The sequence below is a fragment of the Mytilus trossulus genome, chromosome 8 (genome assembly GCF_036588685.1).
Source record: "Mytilus trossulus isolate FHL-02 chromosome 8, PNRI_Mtr1.1.1.hap1, whole genome shotgun sequence".
NCBI classification, from domain to species: Eukaryota; Metazoa; Mollusca; class Bivalvia; order Mytilida; family Mytilidae; genus Mytilus; species Mytilus trossulus.
In genome coordinates this window covers 59,155,045-59,168,185 of record NC_086380.1, presented here as the reverse complement: position 1 = coordinate 59,168,185, position 13,141 = coordinate 59,155,045, and the positions used below count along the sequence as shown (strand labels likewise).

General features: G+C 32.8%; 1 protein-coding gene across 4 annotated transcripts in view; it reads right to left on the bottom strand.

The window, feature by feature from the left end:
- Positions 1-237: 237 nt before the first annotated feature.
- Positions 238-13,141, bottom strand: part of LOC134681205 (sodium-dependent dopamine transporter-like) — a 65,608-nt gene continuing 52,704 nt past the window's right edge. For all 4 annotated transcript variants that reach the window (XM_063540708.1, XM_063540707.1, XM_063540710.1 and 1 more), the window contains 7 exons: positions 11,419-11,543; positions 10,070-10,182; positions 9,530-9,658; positions 8,354-8,453; positions 6,348-6,448; positions 5,660-5,827; positions 238-3,164 (listed from right to left, as the gene is read on the bottom strand). In XM_063540708.1, coding sequence (XP_063396778.1) covers positions 3,054-3,164; positions 5,660-5,827; positions 6,348-6,448; positions 8,354-8,453; positions 9,530-9,658; positions 10,070-10,182; positions 11,419-11,543 — 847 coding nt within the window. In that variant the 3' untranslated portion in view covers positions 238-3,053. The remainder of the gene's footprint in view (positions 3,165-5,659; positions 5,828-6,347; positions 6,449-8,353; positions 8,454-9,529; positions 9,659-10,069; positions 10,183-11,418; positions 11,544-13,141) is intronic.

Below are 13,141 nucleotides of genomic sequence, written 5' to 3'. Positions count from 1 at the left end.
AAACTACCTTGACCAAAAACTTAAACCTGAAGCGGGGCAGACGGACGAACAGACAGACGGACGAACAGACAGACGGACGGACGAACAGACGAACGGACGCACATACCAGAAAACATAATGCCCCTCTACTATCGTAGGTGGGGCATACAAATGTTTGCCAAAGGCTATCAGATTACTAAGTTGTAGGCTATCAGGTTACTGAGTTGATAGAAATATCAAATAAGTAAACACTATTCATTACATTTATCAATTTTATTATACAATATACAAATGTATACTATACAACATTAACAACAACATTTTACAACACTAACATCATATACAATACTGTTCATATTGCTAGAGATACCGATTAAGGCACTTCTCTGTAGATCATTGTTCGTGTGGAACATATGGCAGATTGGTGTTCATCTTTAAAATTACTGTGGATTCATTATTTTTCGTGGATTTCGTGCGTATAGGTGAACCACGAATTTCAATGCTCAATCACAAATTGTATGCAGGCTTGAGAAAAACCTCGAAGTTAAAATATCCTCAAAAGTGTTTTTTTCTCAATCCACGAAAATTTGTTCCCACGAAAAATTAATAAATCCACATTACATTATGTCCTTATGCCTTTTTGGGGCTATGGAAAAGAAACCATAGAAAAGGTAGAAAAGGTTATTTGCAAATGATGATGGAAATGCTTGATGCACAGACTTACATGGAAGTGGGTGGAATATAATTGGAAGAGTACTCTTCTTTTTTTTTATCGAGACCCACAGCATGGTGCAATTTATAATACGATAGTATATTTAGTCACTTTCTCATTATATAATGGTCTCCTTGTTGGTTTCATAAAATTGAGAATGGATTATGTCAAAGAGACAACATCCCTACCAAAAAGTAAATATATCTATTAATGTAAAGAATGTATATAAAAAAGTGTTTTTTTTTCCATTTATATATTACTAATTTAGGAAATTGCGTATAACAAAGGGTGTATTTGATATGAAAATATCAGGAGGTCAACGGATTCTTCATTTTTCTTAAGTTGTCTCGATACATGAAGTGTCAATCACGTCAAAATAAATGTCACACAATGCAAAATCACAATTTTTTATTCTCAGCCAATCTTAATTGACATGAACACAAGTTGAACAAGAACTAATTGGACAAAAATTCTATGAAATTTGAAATATATCCGAAGTATGTATACGTTGTCCTTACATGTTGAAATATATTTTGTGATATTTATAACGGGGCGTTTAAAATAAGTCCATCATTTTCATCATTAATTAAAATCAAAATCATGGAAAATACTAATTAGGTGAAAAAATAGATATAAATATTCGAGGTAAAGGCCTCTGTGTATATTTAATGAAATTTAAGTGAAAAGACTATTATATCCACGTAATGATATACGAATAAAAGTTATTCATTGCCCATTGTCTGCTTACATAGTCTAGTATAGTTACATTTTTTTGTAACATGTATGGGAAGGAGGACTAATGAGAATTTATGTTCAAAGACATCACAGAGAATACAAATAAAATTGAATAAACGAAAAATTACATAGTAGTAAATTATTCGAAACCCGTACTTCACTATAAATGCATTTCATGAATGATATTTCCTTGGGTTTCTGTAGAACAGGGTTACTGTTTAAAAACGAATAAAAAGTGGATTGAAAATACATCAATATACCCAAAAAGGTCAAACAGCATTCCGAGATTGGATAAAAAATATTTGTCAAGTAAGTAAATATATATATATAAAAAAATTGATAAGAATACAAATGTAATAATAATAATAAAAAAAAAAGTTTATTCATAAAAAAGAGATACACGAATCTTCCTATCACTTTTTGTAAAAACAACCGGATTCATAGCTGAGAAAGTATATACATTGAAACCTTTCTGACATAAAATAAGTACACCCGTTATTCTTTTGAGTTAGCTAAGAGAAGAAATTACATACAATGTTAAAACCTGTAAATGATTCTCTTCAACACATATACATCAAAAGGAATACAGAAATGTCTTATTGCTCTTGTGAACATAGATTTGAAAGTTAAATCTTTATGCCATGCTTAATCACATATTAAAAAACACTGTACACGTGTAAGTTGTTGTACACAAAATCCAATACAAATTTCACTGTTATAGTATTGCCAATTACACGTAAGAACAATTTACAACATCACTTGTTTTACAAAACAAATCTGAATAATAAAACATCAATATTTTACAAGATTATTACACATTAAGTAATTATATTGTATTATTGCACATGAAAATTTCATCATATATACAGTACTAAGGAAGTGGTATTTTCTCATTTCCTAGTAAACAAAAAAAAATAAGACGGAAACTGTGTAAAAGTTGTAGGAATACAGTTGAATTTCTTGTGATATATTTATTTGGGATTCAATTTTTTTTACATCTACAAAACGTATGTGTGCAGTCAATTTCTATACTCAGCATGTACACGCCCTTTGGCTTACGTACTTCATGTTGTTGTTAACCTCTCTACTTTAACCAAAAAATTATCAGTTTCGAGCATCCAATATATGCTATCGCTTAAATCTATCTTTTTACCAAAGTTTGAACGACATCCAAAAAATATATGCTGTTATACTTTCCTTATACGAGAGATATATAATATATCTTATGGCAGATATTTCAAAATTAAAAAAGAAAAACAAACCACACGTTACATAGTCTGTCAAGAACTATTCAGTCGTTTTGAACCCGAATAATTAAAACGGTATCATTTGAGAACTTCTGATACAAATATGTTTCTTGGAACACTCATTTGACATTATATATGCAAACAGTTCAGCTTGACAAAACTACCACATATATAATTTGATGCAAACATGTAATTCTCGTTTTCACATAAATCTTATTGTAACATCTTCATGATTGAACAAATACTATCAATAAGTATACTCTGAGCTCATTCATATCAAACATAATTATATGATTTGACCAATCAATAAACGGGAGATTTCTATACTGGTTTCATGAATATGTAAATTGGCAGTCACGTGATGATTATCTTATGACTAGTTATACACTTTCTCCTCCAACGTCTGCCCCACCATTCATTCTGACGTCATTGTATGTTGCTTTGATATAATTGTCTCTGTCTTTTGTTGGTTTAAGTAAATAACGTATCCTCTGTAAAGTAAAATTAATTGAGTGCATAAAGGTAAATGCAAATCTTAAAGATACTGCGGCATGGCCTTATACCAATGTCTTTAACAAAACATTTTTGTGTGTGTTTTGGGTCTAAAAAAACCCCAGAGTTCTGTTTTACAAATACAGGTTATTTTCATATTTAAAAGTTATAGCTGATTTGAATGGGCATATAGCTAAAGCCTCGGTCACACCTTACCGGATAAGACGTACGGGCGCCTAACAGATGAAAATAAAAGTTGGCCATTGACAAAATTGTTATCCGTATGGAGTCCGTTGATGTACTGACCTAATAAAATGGACGCTTAACGTATGCAAAATGGACATACAAGGGACATGTAACGTACGAGAAACGGACACGCACCGGACAGAACGGATGTCGAACGTACATCCAACGTACGAGTACCGCATAAAACGGACACCTAACGGAAGCTTACCGGATAAAACGAATGAACAAGATATACGGAAAATTAAAAGCGACAATAATAGTATAAGTAAGTTGCATAAATATTCAAAACGTTTCTGTGTAACTGGCTTTGGTTTGTACTTCAAAATGCCGCCAAAGGGCAGTGGTTGGCATGAATAAAAACTGATTGATTGTGAAGACGCGCCCTTACTCTTATATCGATTATGAATGATAAGAATTCAAGAACCTTAGATCACCCTAGTTTTTGGTGGGGTTCGTGTTGCTTATTCTTTAGATTTCTATTTTGTGTCATGTGTTCTATTGTTTGTCTGTTTGTTTTCTTTCATTTTAGCCGGGCGTTGTCAGTTTATTTTCGATTTATGAGTTTGACTGTCCCTTTTGTATCTTTTGTCCCTCTTTTAAGAAATCTAATTGGCAATTGTTATGCGAAATTAACAAATGGCATTTATCCGTTTCTGATCCGTTCATCATCCGTTTTATTCGTTATACGTCCGGTAGAAGTCCCTTTCACCTTCGTTCAACATCCGTTTTATCCTTTAGATGTCCGAAAGAAGTCCGTCGGTGAATTTATCTGTCAAGCCCCTAACGTATGTATAACGGACACGTAACGGACACAAAACGGAAACGAAACGGACGAGTACCGTACAAAACGGACGCCTATCGGACGTTCAACGGACATTTCATCCGTTGGACGTCCGTTCAAAGATTTTAACATTCTCAAAATTTTCCAGCGGACAAAACGGACGTCGACGGATATAACGTACTCTTAACGGACATGCAATGGATATGTTCGGACGGACGTCTAACGGATAAGAACGGACGTCTAACGAATTGAAAAATAGTTATACGTCAAGCATCCGTTCGAGCTATCCGTTAAGGAGTGACCGAGGCTTAAATGTAATATCTTTGGTTAGCTTGTTTGCTAGCTGAACCGTGAAGTCATTGTTATGTTAGGTAAACTATCATCCTTTAAGCGAAGACTAGTCCGACAGGTAACCAATCTATCTGTCTGTAGGACTAATCTACTTCGTGAGGAGGGTAGTATACCTTACCTAACAATGACTTCACGGTTCAGCTTGCAAGCAAGCTAACCAAAGATATCACCTTAAGCTACATACTCATTGAAATCGGCTGTAATACTATACAGATTTTCCCATGTCAATCGTTTGTTAAAAGTGTATCTTTAATTGTTTTCACTAACCACTTAAGTGAAGTTTCAAGACTATGAAATCTAAACAAATGGAATCATTTTACATGTATTACCAAACACTTCCATGTTTAGCCAAACCTGTGTTTTATTGCTACATGTTATTTTCTTTTAGAAATCTGTAGAAATATGATCCAAGAAAGATAACCTTTTTTTAAAAAGGATATTGTTTCGTGCAGTTCATTTCTACTTTTTTTTTTATTGATGTTATATAAAAGCAATGTGGGAGCTAGATTGGACTACCAAATAAGTTGATATTGATGTTGCCATTTTTTTGTTTAAGTATATTTTTAACGTTATCCATTTGGAAATTATATTTTATAAGTCATTTAGAAAATTGTTACAAATTAAAGGTAATACAAATGTGTCCATAGTATACGGATGCCCCACTCGCACTTTCATTGTACATGTTGATTGGACAATAAAATTGGGGTCAATACTTTAATTTGACATCAAAATTAGAAAGATCATATCATAATGAACATGTGAACTAAGTTTCAAGTTGATTGGACCTCGACTTCATCAAAAACTACCTTGACAAAAAACTTTCCGCAAAACTTTAACCTTAGCTTCGCACTATCCTTTTCTTTTGTACTAAGTTCAGATTTATCGTAGGTGGGGCATAACAAGCAACTTATGCATTTCAAGAAAAAATAATGTGGGCGTTATTGTGACATTGTAATCATAACAAGCAAATGGTGTGCTTTTTTATATAATGTTGAAATTTTCCGGAACTTGGATGTGTATTCTTTATGTCCTCAAATTTGGGACTGACAATTATAGGAGTTTTAAACTACTGTGAAAATTCCTGATGTTTGAAAAAAAACCAATTGTCATAGTTACCTCTACTGGAGACCCGCTTGCTTGACAAAATCCTATAAGGGCAAACAATGGAATGCATATGACCGAGGAACCAGCCACAAACCAACCAATGATATTTGCTCCATCGGGATAGACATAATCCGCATATGTGATTGGTTGGAATGATATTACACCATACAACATGATCACCTGTTTCAAGAAAAAAATAGAAATTACTGACAGAAATAGTCTAAACAAGTAAACTTTAATTTTACGTGTTTTTGCTAATGCTATTATCTGTTTTGATACTTACTATCAATCACATTTTTTTTCATTTATGTCATCGTAAGGTCCAGGTTCATTAATTTCATATGGAAGTTTTGATTTATGACCCGGATTTGTTTCAGTGATACCGATTTAAGACTGTGGAACTGCGTTACGCTACTATTGCTTTTTTATTCATCATGAATATCATTAAGTATTGCGAATTATAAACCAAACGGAAAATGCAAAACATGAATTTAAAAATATCAAAGATACAACACATTTTATATGGTACCAAGACCAAAATTGTAAGATCTTCAAAACCGAGGTATGAAGATAATGTGTATGTAACATCATCCTCAAACTATTACGCTGTCTGAATAATTTATATTTCTTGCATTGTATATATTCCTACGAAAATGAAAGAAGTTAGTGTTTTATGTTTTATTTCATTGCAATCACTTACCAGGAGGAAAACTGGTGCAACCACCATCCAACAGATTCTCCAATAAGGTCCAGGTCCATGTCCAATCATGGTTTCAATGTCACCAGAAAATCGGCCAACTCCTGAAATCAACACATATTGAATATTTGAATTTCTACAGAAATGCCTTGTACATTAGTGGCATTATATGTTTGACATTTCAAACCCACAAATTCATCTTTCATTCATTCTTTGATCAACGAAAAGAAACCTATCATATGAATAAGTATTTTGCTTAGCTCAGCTTAATTATTTGAGTTATTTTCTTACTTAATTTTAGAATGAAATATTGACATAAGATATTGGGGGTGGGGTCTCTTTTGACTTTAACCACAATGTGGCAATGAACTATTTAAAAAGAACTTTTCTGCGACTGACACTGAGGTCAACGTTCATCAGTGTTTGTTAACAAGCATTTCTATGTTTTCACTGCATTGTTTCAAAATTTTTATGAGTCCGTTTGTTAATATCACTTAATGTGGTATACTTATGTCAATGTATTGACTTTCAGGTATAAGCAGACTATTAAGAATGGGAACAAAATTAATCGCAATAATTTAAATTGGATGCATATACGTTTCAATACAAACTCTTATTAGCGAGAGGGTTAGCGCTATAGAACCAGGTTTAATCCACAATTTTCTACATTTGAAAATGCCTGTACCAAGTCAGGAATATGACAGTTCTTGTCAATTCGTTTTTGATGCGTTTTGTTATTTGATTTTGCCATGTGATTATGGACTTTCCGTATTGATTTTCCTCTGAGTTCAGTATTTTTGTGATTTGACTTTTTATAACATATTCAAATTTTACATCAAACCAGGGAGTAAGGTATAAGGATCCTAATTCCGTCCCATCAATGTATAGGGTATGCATGTGATGAGAGAAAAAAAACATATTCAAGATTAGAAAACAGCATCCAGAGCAAAATGGAAGAAAAAGGTTGAATACCGCAAAGGGACGACTGCTTCATTTTCTATTTTGTACTTATAATTTTATTTCAAAAAGGAATGCTACCAAGGTACAATATAAGAATTTCTTTACTTAATAATAAAGCCAATCAAATAGTTTGACTTGTTTCAACATTTAATATGACTGACATCACTAGCACTTATTCCTGTGTTATGCAATATGTTTAAGGCGAGATATATGACATATTTTTCTTCGGGGAAACAGTACTTATATGGACACTATCTGTTTTGTTGACTAAACAAGAAATCAATTGTATATGTCGTCACGACACATCAATATTACATTCATATAATTAGGAAAACATTTATTTAACGTTAATATCAAAGTCTAACAACATTGGAGTGGTGACCAAAGGCTATTTTTTGTAATAAATTGTAAACGTTCATTATCAAATCGATTTTGAAAATAAATGACGTCATCCAATATTGTCAGTATTGTCGTCAACATATTGGTATGGCTTAATTCGTGTTTGTTAATTAAAACTTTGAATACCATGGTTTATGACCTTTTATACTATTCAAACATTTCAAACACAGGAAGGACCTCAGGTGCATATGAGTAACGAGACATGGAACGCAATAATAAGCTTCACCTAATTGTACTAAATACTGCGACTTTTTCTAAAATGTAGGATTTCATTATCGGCTGATATTTAATTAAATAAAATCATCATAGATACCGGAGTTGAAATTTTGTGTTTCTACCAGACGCGCGTTTTGTCTACAAAAGGCTCATCAGTGATGCTCGAATAAAAAAATGTTAAAAAGGCAAAATAAAGTACGTAGTTAAAGAGCATTTAGGACAAAAAAAATCCAAAACGTTTTGCCAAATACAGCTTAGGTAATCTGCTTCTGAGGTAGAACAGCCTTAGTATTTGCTGTAAAATAAAAGCATACATTCATACCGAAGAAGAAACGAAATAAGATTTATAAATAATGAAGCAAACGCATTTAACTGTTGGAAAGATCATTCAAATGAGCAGCATGTGTAAATATGTACTATGATTCATAACTTACCATAGACCCACGAAACAACCATAGTTTCAAAGAAAACTGCAAACAATATAGAATATCCGGCAGCAAAATTATCCATTAAGTTCACAACAAGGACTCCGCCCTGTAAAGAAAATTGTCTAAACATAAACTTGGTAACATATTACTGAACACATATTAGCAAATTAGCAATAAGGCTTGATATATCCCAACTAAATCAAAATAGAATGCAACTATGCACTCTAAATTTTCATATAAAGAAAGGCGATACAAACCCCAAAAAATAACACTTTTTTGCCAACATAAAAAAGTCAAAATAACTGTACCAAGTCGGGATTAAGACGGTCTTTTCCCATTCGTTTGATGTGCTTTGGCTTTTGATTTTGTAATATTTCATATAAACCTTTCCGATTTTCCTTTGAGTGGGTATCTATGTTATTTTTACTTTTTAAAGGAGAGCCGAGAAATTAAAGCACGAAAAACGAAAGATTGAGTATAAAGTCCATCAAAAACCATTGTTGAGTTCTAATCGGTAACACATATGTACTATCTGGCGAAATAGATTTCCTTTAAAATTTCTGCCAAACACGACCATTATTACAAAGAATTGTTACTATTTTCGCATCTCAAATTCTGTTTTAAATATGAACTCGAGCATAAGAAGATATCTAGAAATTTGTGTGTTTGTGAATAAGGAAATAAGGAAATAAATTGAAAATTGGAAAAAAGAGGTTTGTGTAATCCTACTCAATTTTATCTTTATTAAAAAAAAAATGTACTAGGTTGCTAGAATAATTTTTAAAAAGCATTCTTTTAGTCGTCATAATTACCACATTTTAACACAGAGCCCAAAAATATTCTTAACCAGTGGATAAATAAACTCTTAATACGACTCTTGTTTTCGGGTGACGATTGCTCTGTTTTTTTTTCCATTTTGTGCGCCAAATAGTCGATATTAGGGCCATTCCGCTATTATGAGAAACTTAACTTCCTATGTTGAAAACTCGTCAAAAGGATAGTTTAAACCGAAACCGCAATGATGCATCAGAACACAAACTCTACTTTCGATTCTAAAAGTAATAGTAAGGAAGTGTTTGTCATGCACGTTCAACCTCCTTGTTTTTAACATTATTTGCTCCAGTTGCCCTCCCGGATATCATGTGACGTCAGACAAAATGGTTGCTGATTTGTCATACTTACCTCTGTACAAAACGCCAGGCCAACTATAAAGTAAAGAGCAAAGAGACAGAAGACAAACAACTCTCTGTGTTTCCGCAATATAGGAAATTCATCTGATAAGGCTGTGATGATTGCTTCTGAACCTCCAAACTACAAAGAATGTTAAACCAGATAAAGTTTCCTGTTTTCTTTTTATAAGCTGATAGACAACTACGTGCAATATAAGATTATCAAAATTTTGGATATTCTGCATGGTTCAAGTCATTTATGTAGACAGAGACTGCACATTGCACACTCGAAGAAATATGTCTCGATATAAATTTTCATAATTTTTATTATTCAATTTTATGATTAAATCGTTTTTCACAGCAACAGCTCTTTTTCAAGCCGATAATAAATCTTTTAAAATTTGATATAAGATGTGTTGCTGGAACATGCAAAGCAGTTGCAGAATATTGTTAGAAGTATTGAGAGGTTTAAGTGATATTAGATATGCGATGGATTATGCCACCGACATAAAGTGATTTCATATATTTGGCGTAATTAACGAATTTTACTTACGGAACTATCCAGCCCAAGAGTGAGAAGCATCAAGAAAAATATAACGGCCCAAAATGGTGCACCGGGTAATGTTGCAATACCTTCCGGGTAAACGATAAATACTAGTCCAGGACCTGCAATACAAACAGGTCAGCAAATCAACATCACATTATCCCATTAAGAATGTACTCTTGTCAGGTTGAAGTTCGTTCTATGTTTATGTTCGATGCTTTTCTTTTTCGTATTAATCTGATGAATTACTCCTTTTTCAACTAATTTTTAAAGTTTTTTCTTATGTTGTGCTGTTACACTGCTGTTCTAGGTAAAGGGAATGGTTGAGCGTTCATAAAACGCCCAAACATGCCCCATTCTGTATGTGCCTGTCCCAAGGAAACATGTGTTTTAAGTTTCAAGTTGATTTGACTTCAACTTCATCAATAACTACCTCGACCAAAATTTTAACCTGAAGCGGGACAAGCGGAAGAACGGACGGATAAAAGAGCGAACAGACGGACCCACAGACCAGAAAACATAATGCCCATAAATGAGGCATAAAAATGATATTGTTGCCTCTTTTACTTATAAGTTGCTCTACTGTTAGAAAGTGTATAAAATTAGAAAATATATACCAATCCACAGCAATACAATAAACTGAAAAACCACAACAACACACTTTAATCTTAAGTTGACCTTTCGCTCTATCATTTTGTGAAAGTGTGTGTTTAGGTACAGATTTGTCGAAGATGACCTCACATTTTGAATGACATATATTCCAGTATTGTAAACAGAATTTCTTTTCACCTTATGTTGTTGAGATTTGCAGTTTGTTTTTGAATTGAAATGTTTTGTAAGGCGCAGTATATGTATACTAACACATTATTATCATAGATATGAATTACAGAGATTTTATATATATTAGATACACCAATTATTCATCACAATTTTAGACGTTGAAACTTATTGCAATTAAAAAGTTTTAATGACAATACCGGAGCTTTTGGCAAAATGCTTTATTGACTTTTAACAGGAATAATCGAAATTTAAGGAATCTATCAATCGCTTATTGAACCGATGTTGTATATATGGTATCTTTCTGATAATGAAGAATATTGCAATAAACGGAAGGTTTCTCGTATAATGAGATAAGAAATGTCAATTAACATATATTTTCAAAACAAAACATGTACATATCAGTTATATAACCATATCAACACGTTACACAAACTCTAAAATATAATTGTGATGTTAACGACCTCAAGCTCGTACAATACTATAACTGATGCTTATGGGTATCCTTTTGAGTAAAATTAAATGAAAATGCATTTGGATCAGTATGCATCACTTAGCAATGTCAATTAAATAAAACCTACCTTCTTGGGCAACACTAGAAATATGGACGCCTGCTTTTTCAGCCATGTATCCTAATATCATGAAGATGACAAAGCCCGAGAAAAAACTAGTCAAACAATTAATTGCACTTGTGATCAAAGCATCTCTGTAAGAAAACAAACAATTGTGAATAAATCAATCAAAGTTAGAATAGCTTGATACCAATAAAGATACACATATTTGTTTTTTTCAGATTTATATGTTAATTGCAGGTCGTGCCAATATTCATGTTTTGACCATTACGTGCATTTTTTGTGTATCGGAAGATTTAAAATTTGTTTAAGAAGGTTTGCTTGTTTCGGAATTCTAAATATTTGCACCACACGTTTAATATTGTTTTGTAGTGATCTAACTGAATACATATTGTGAAAACGAAATATATCCAAATACACAATTTAAATTACAATAACCAATACCGTCTATTTAATATTAAACCTTTATTATATAATATGCAAGAGAGAAGCAATATTTCAAAGGAGCATACAAACTCAGTAATTGAAAAGTTCAAAAACATTCTGAAAATGCCACGAGGAAAACGAAAAACGACCAAGAAGTGCACAAAACATAACACAGAAAATTAAAGACTAAGCATCGAAAACACCATGTGCTCTAGAGAGGTAAGCAGATCCTGTCCCACATGTGGCACTCATCGTTTGCCCATGTCATTACGAAATCGTTGATTAGCATATTATGCATAATTAGTTGGGTCACATTTAAGTCAAAGAGGAAGGGATTATGGTTACGATAAGTAAAACATCCGTCCTTATCTGTAATACATATATTCCACAACGGTCAACCAAATCGTGAAAGATTCCGTTAGATTTGCAAAAGGATAATTTCAACTTCATCACTCAGAACTCATGGTTTAATCATTTTTGCTATCGCAACCCTCTTTCAATAGGTAATGCGAGCATTGTATATCAACTGGGGAAATAAACACTGCATGCAGGGCTGCTGGAATGTTGTTACATAGAATATTTAAAATTGGAAAGCTGGACTCATCTTTTTTGTCGTAAAGTTGTTTGCACAACCGACCCTCTTTTGTTGCTAATCTTTAATTATAAGTACAGTGTAACTAAAAAACGTTTCTCTTCACAATAAACAAAACTGAGAAAATATATATATACAAGGTAAATACTAGTACAAATAAAAAACAAACTGTCGTTTTATAAGCTGAGAACGCATAGTTAATTTTTCTGACTATTACCTATATATAAATTAAAAGATGTGGTATGACTGTCGATGAGACAACTCTCATCTGAGTCACAATATATAAAATGTAAACAGTTATAGATCAAGGTACGGCCTTCAACACGGATCGATCCTGGCTCAAACCGAACAGCAAGCTATCAAGGGCCCAGTATGACTAGTATAAAACAATTCAAACAGAAAACCAACGGTATATAAATAAAGGCAACAGTAGTATACCGCTGTTCAAACTCATAAATCCATGGCCAAAAACAAAATCGGGGTAATCAACTAAAACCGAGAGGAGAACAATGACACAACACCGAAACGCAACACACACAGAAACGGACCAAGCATCAGACAAAATCCCACGAGAATAACACATATTACATAATCCATATAAACGAAAAATGAGAAAACGTATGAACCACATCAATAAATGACAACTTATGAACAACAGGCTCCTACATGAATACTCCAACTCATTTTAAGAATGACGAAGTTTATTTAATAGCT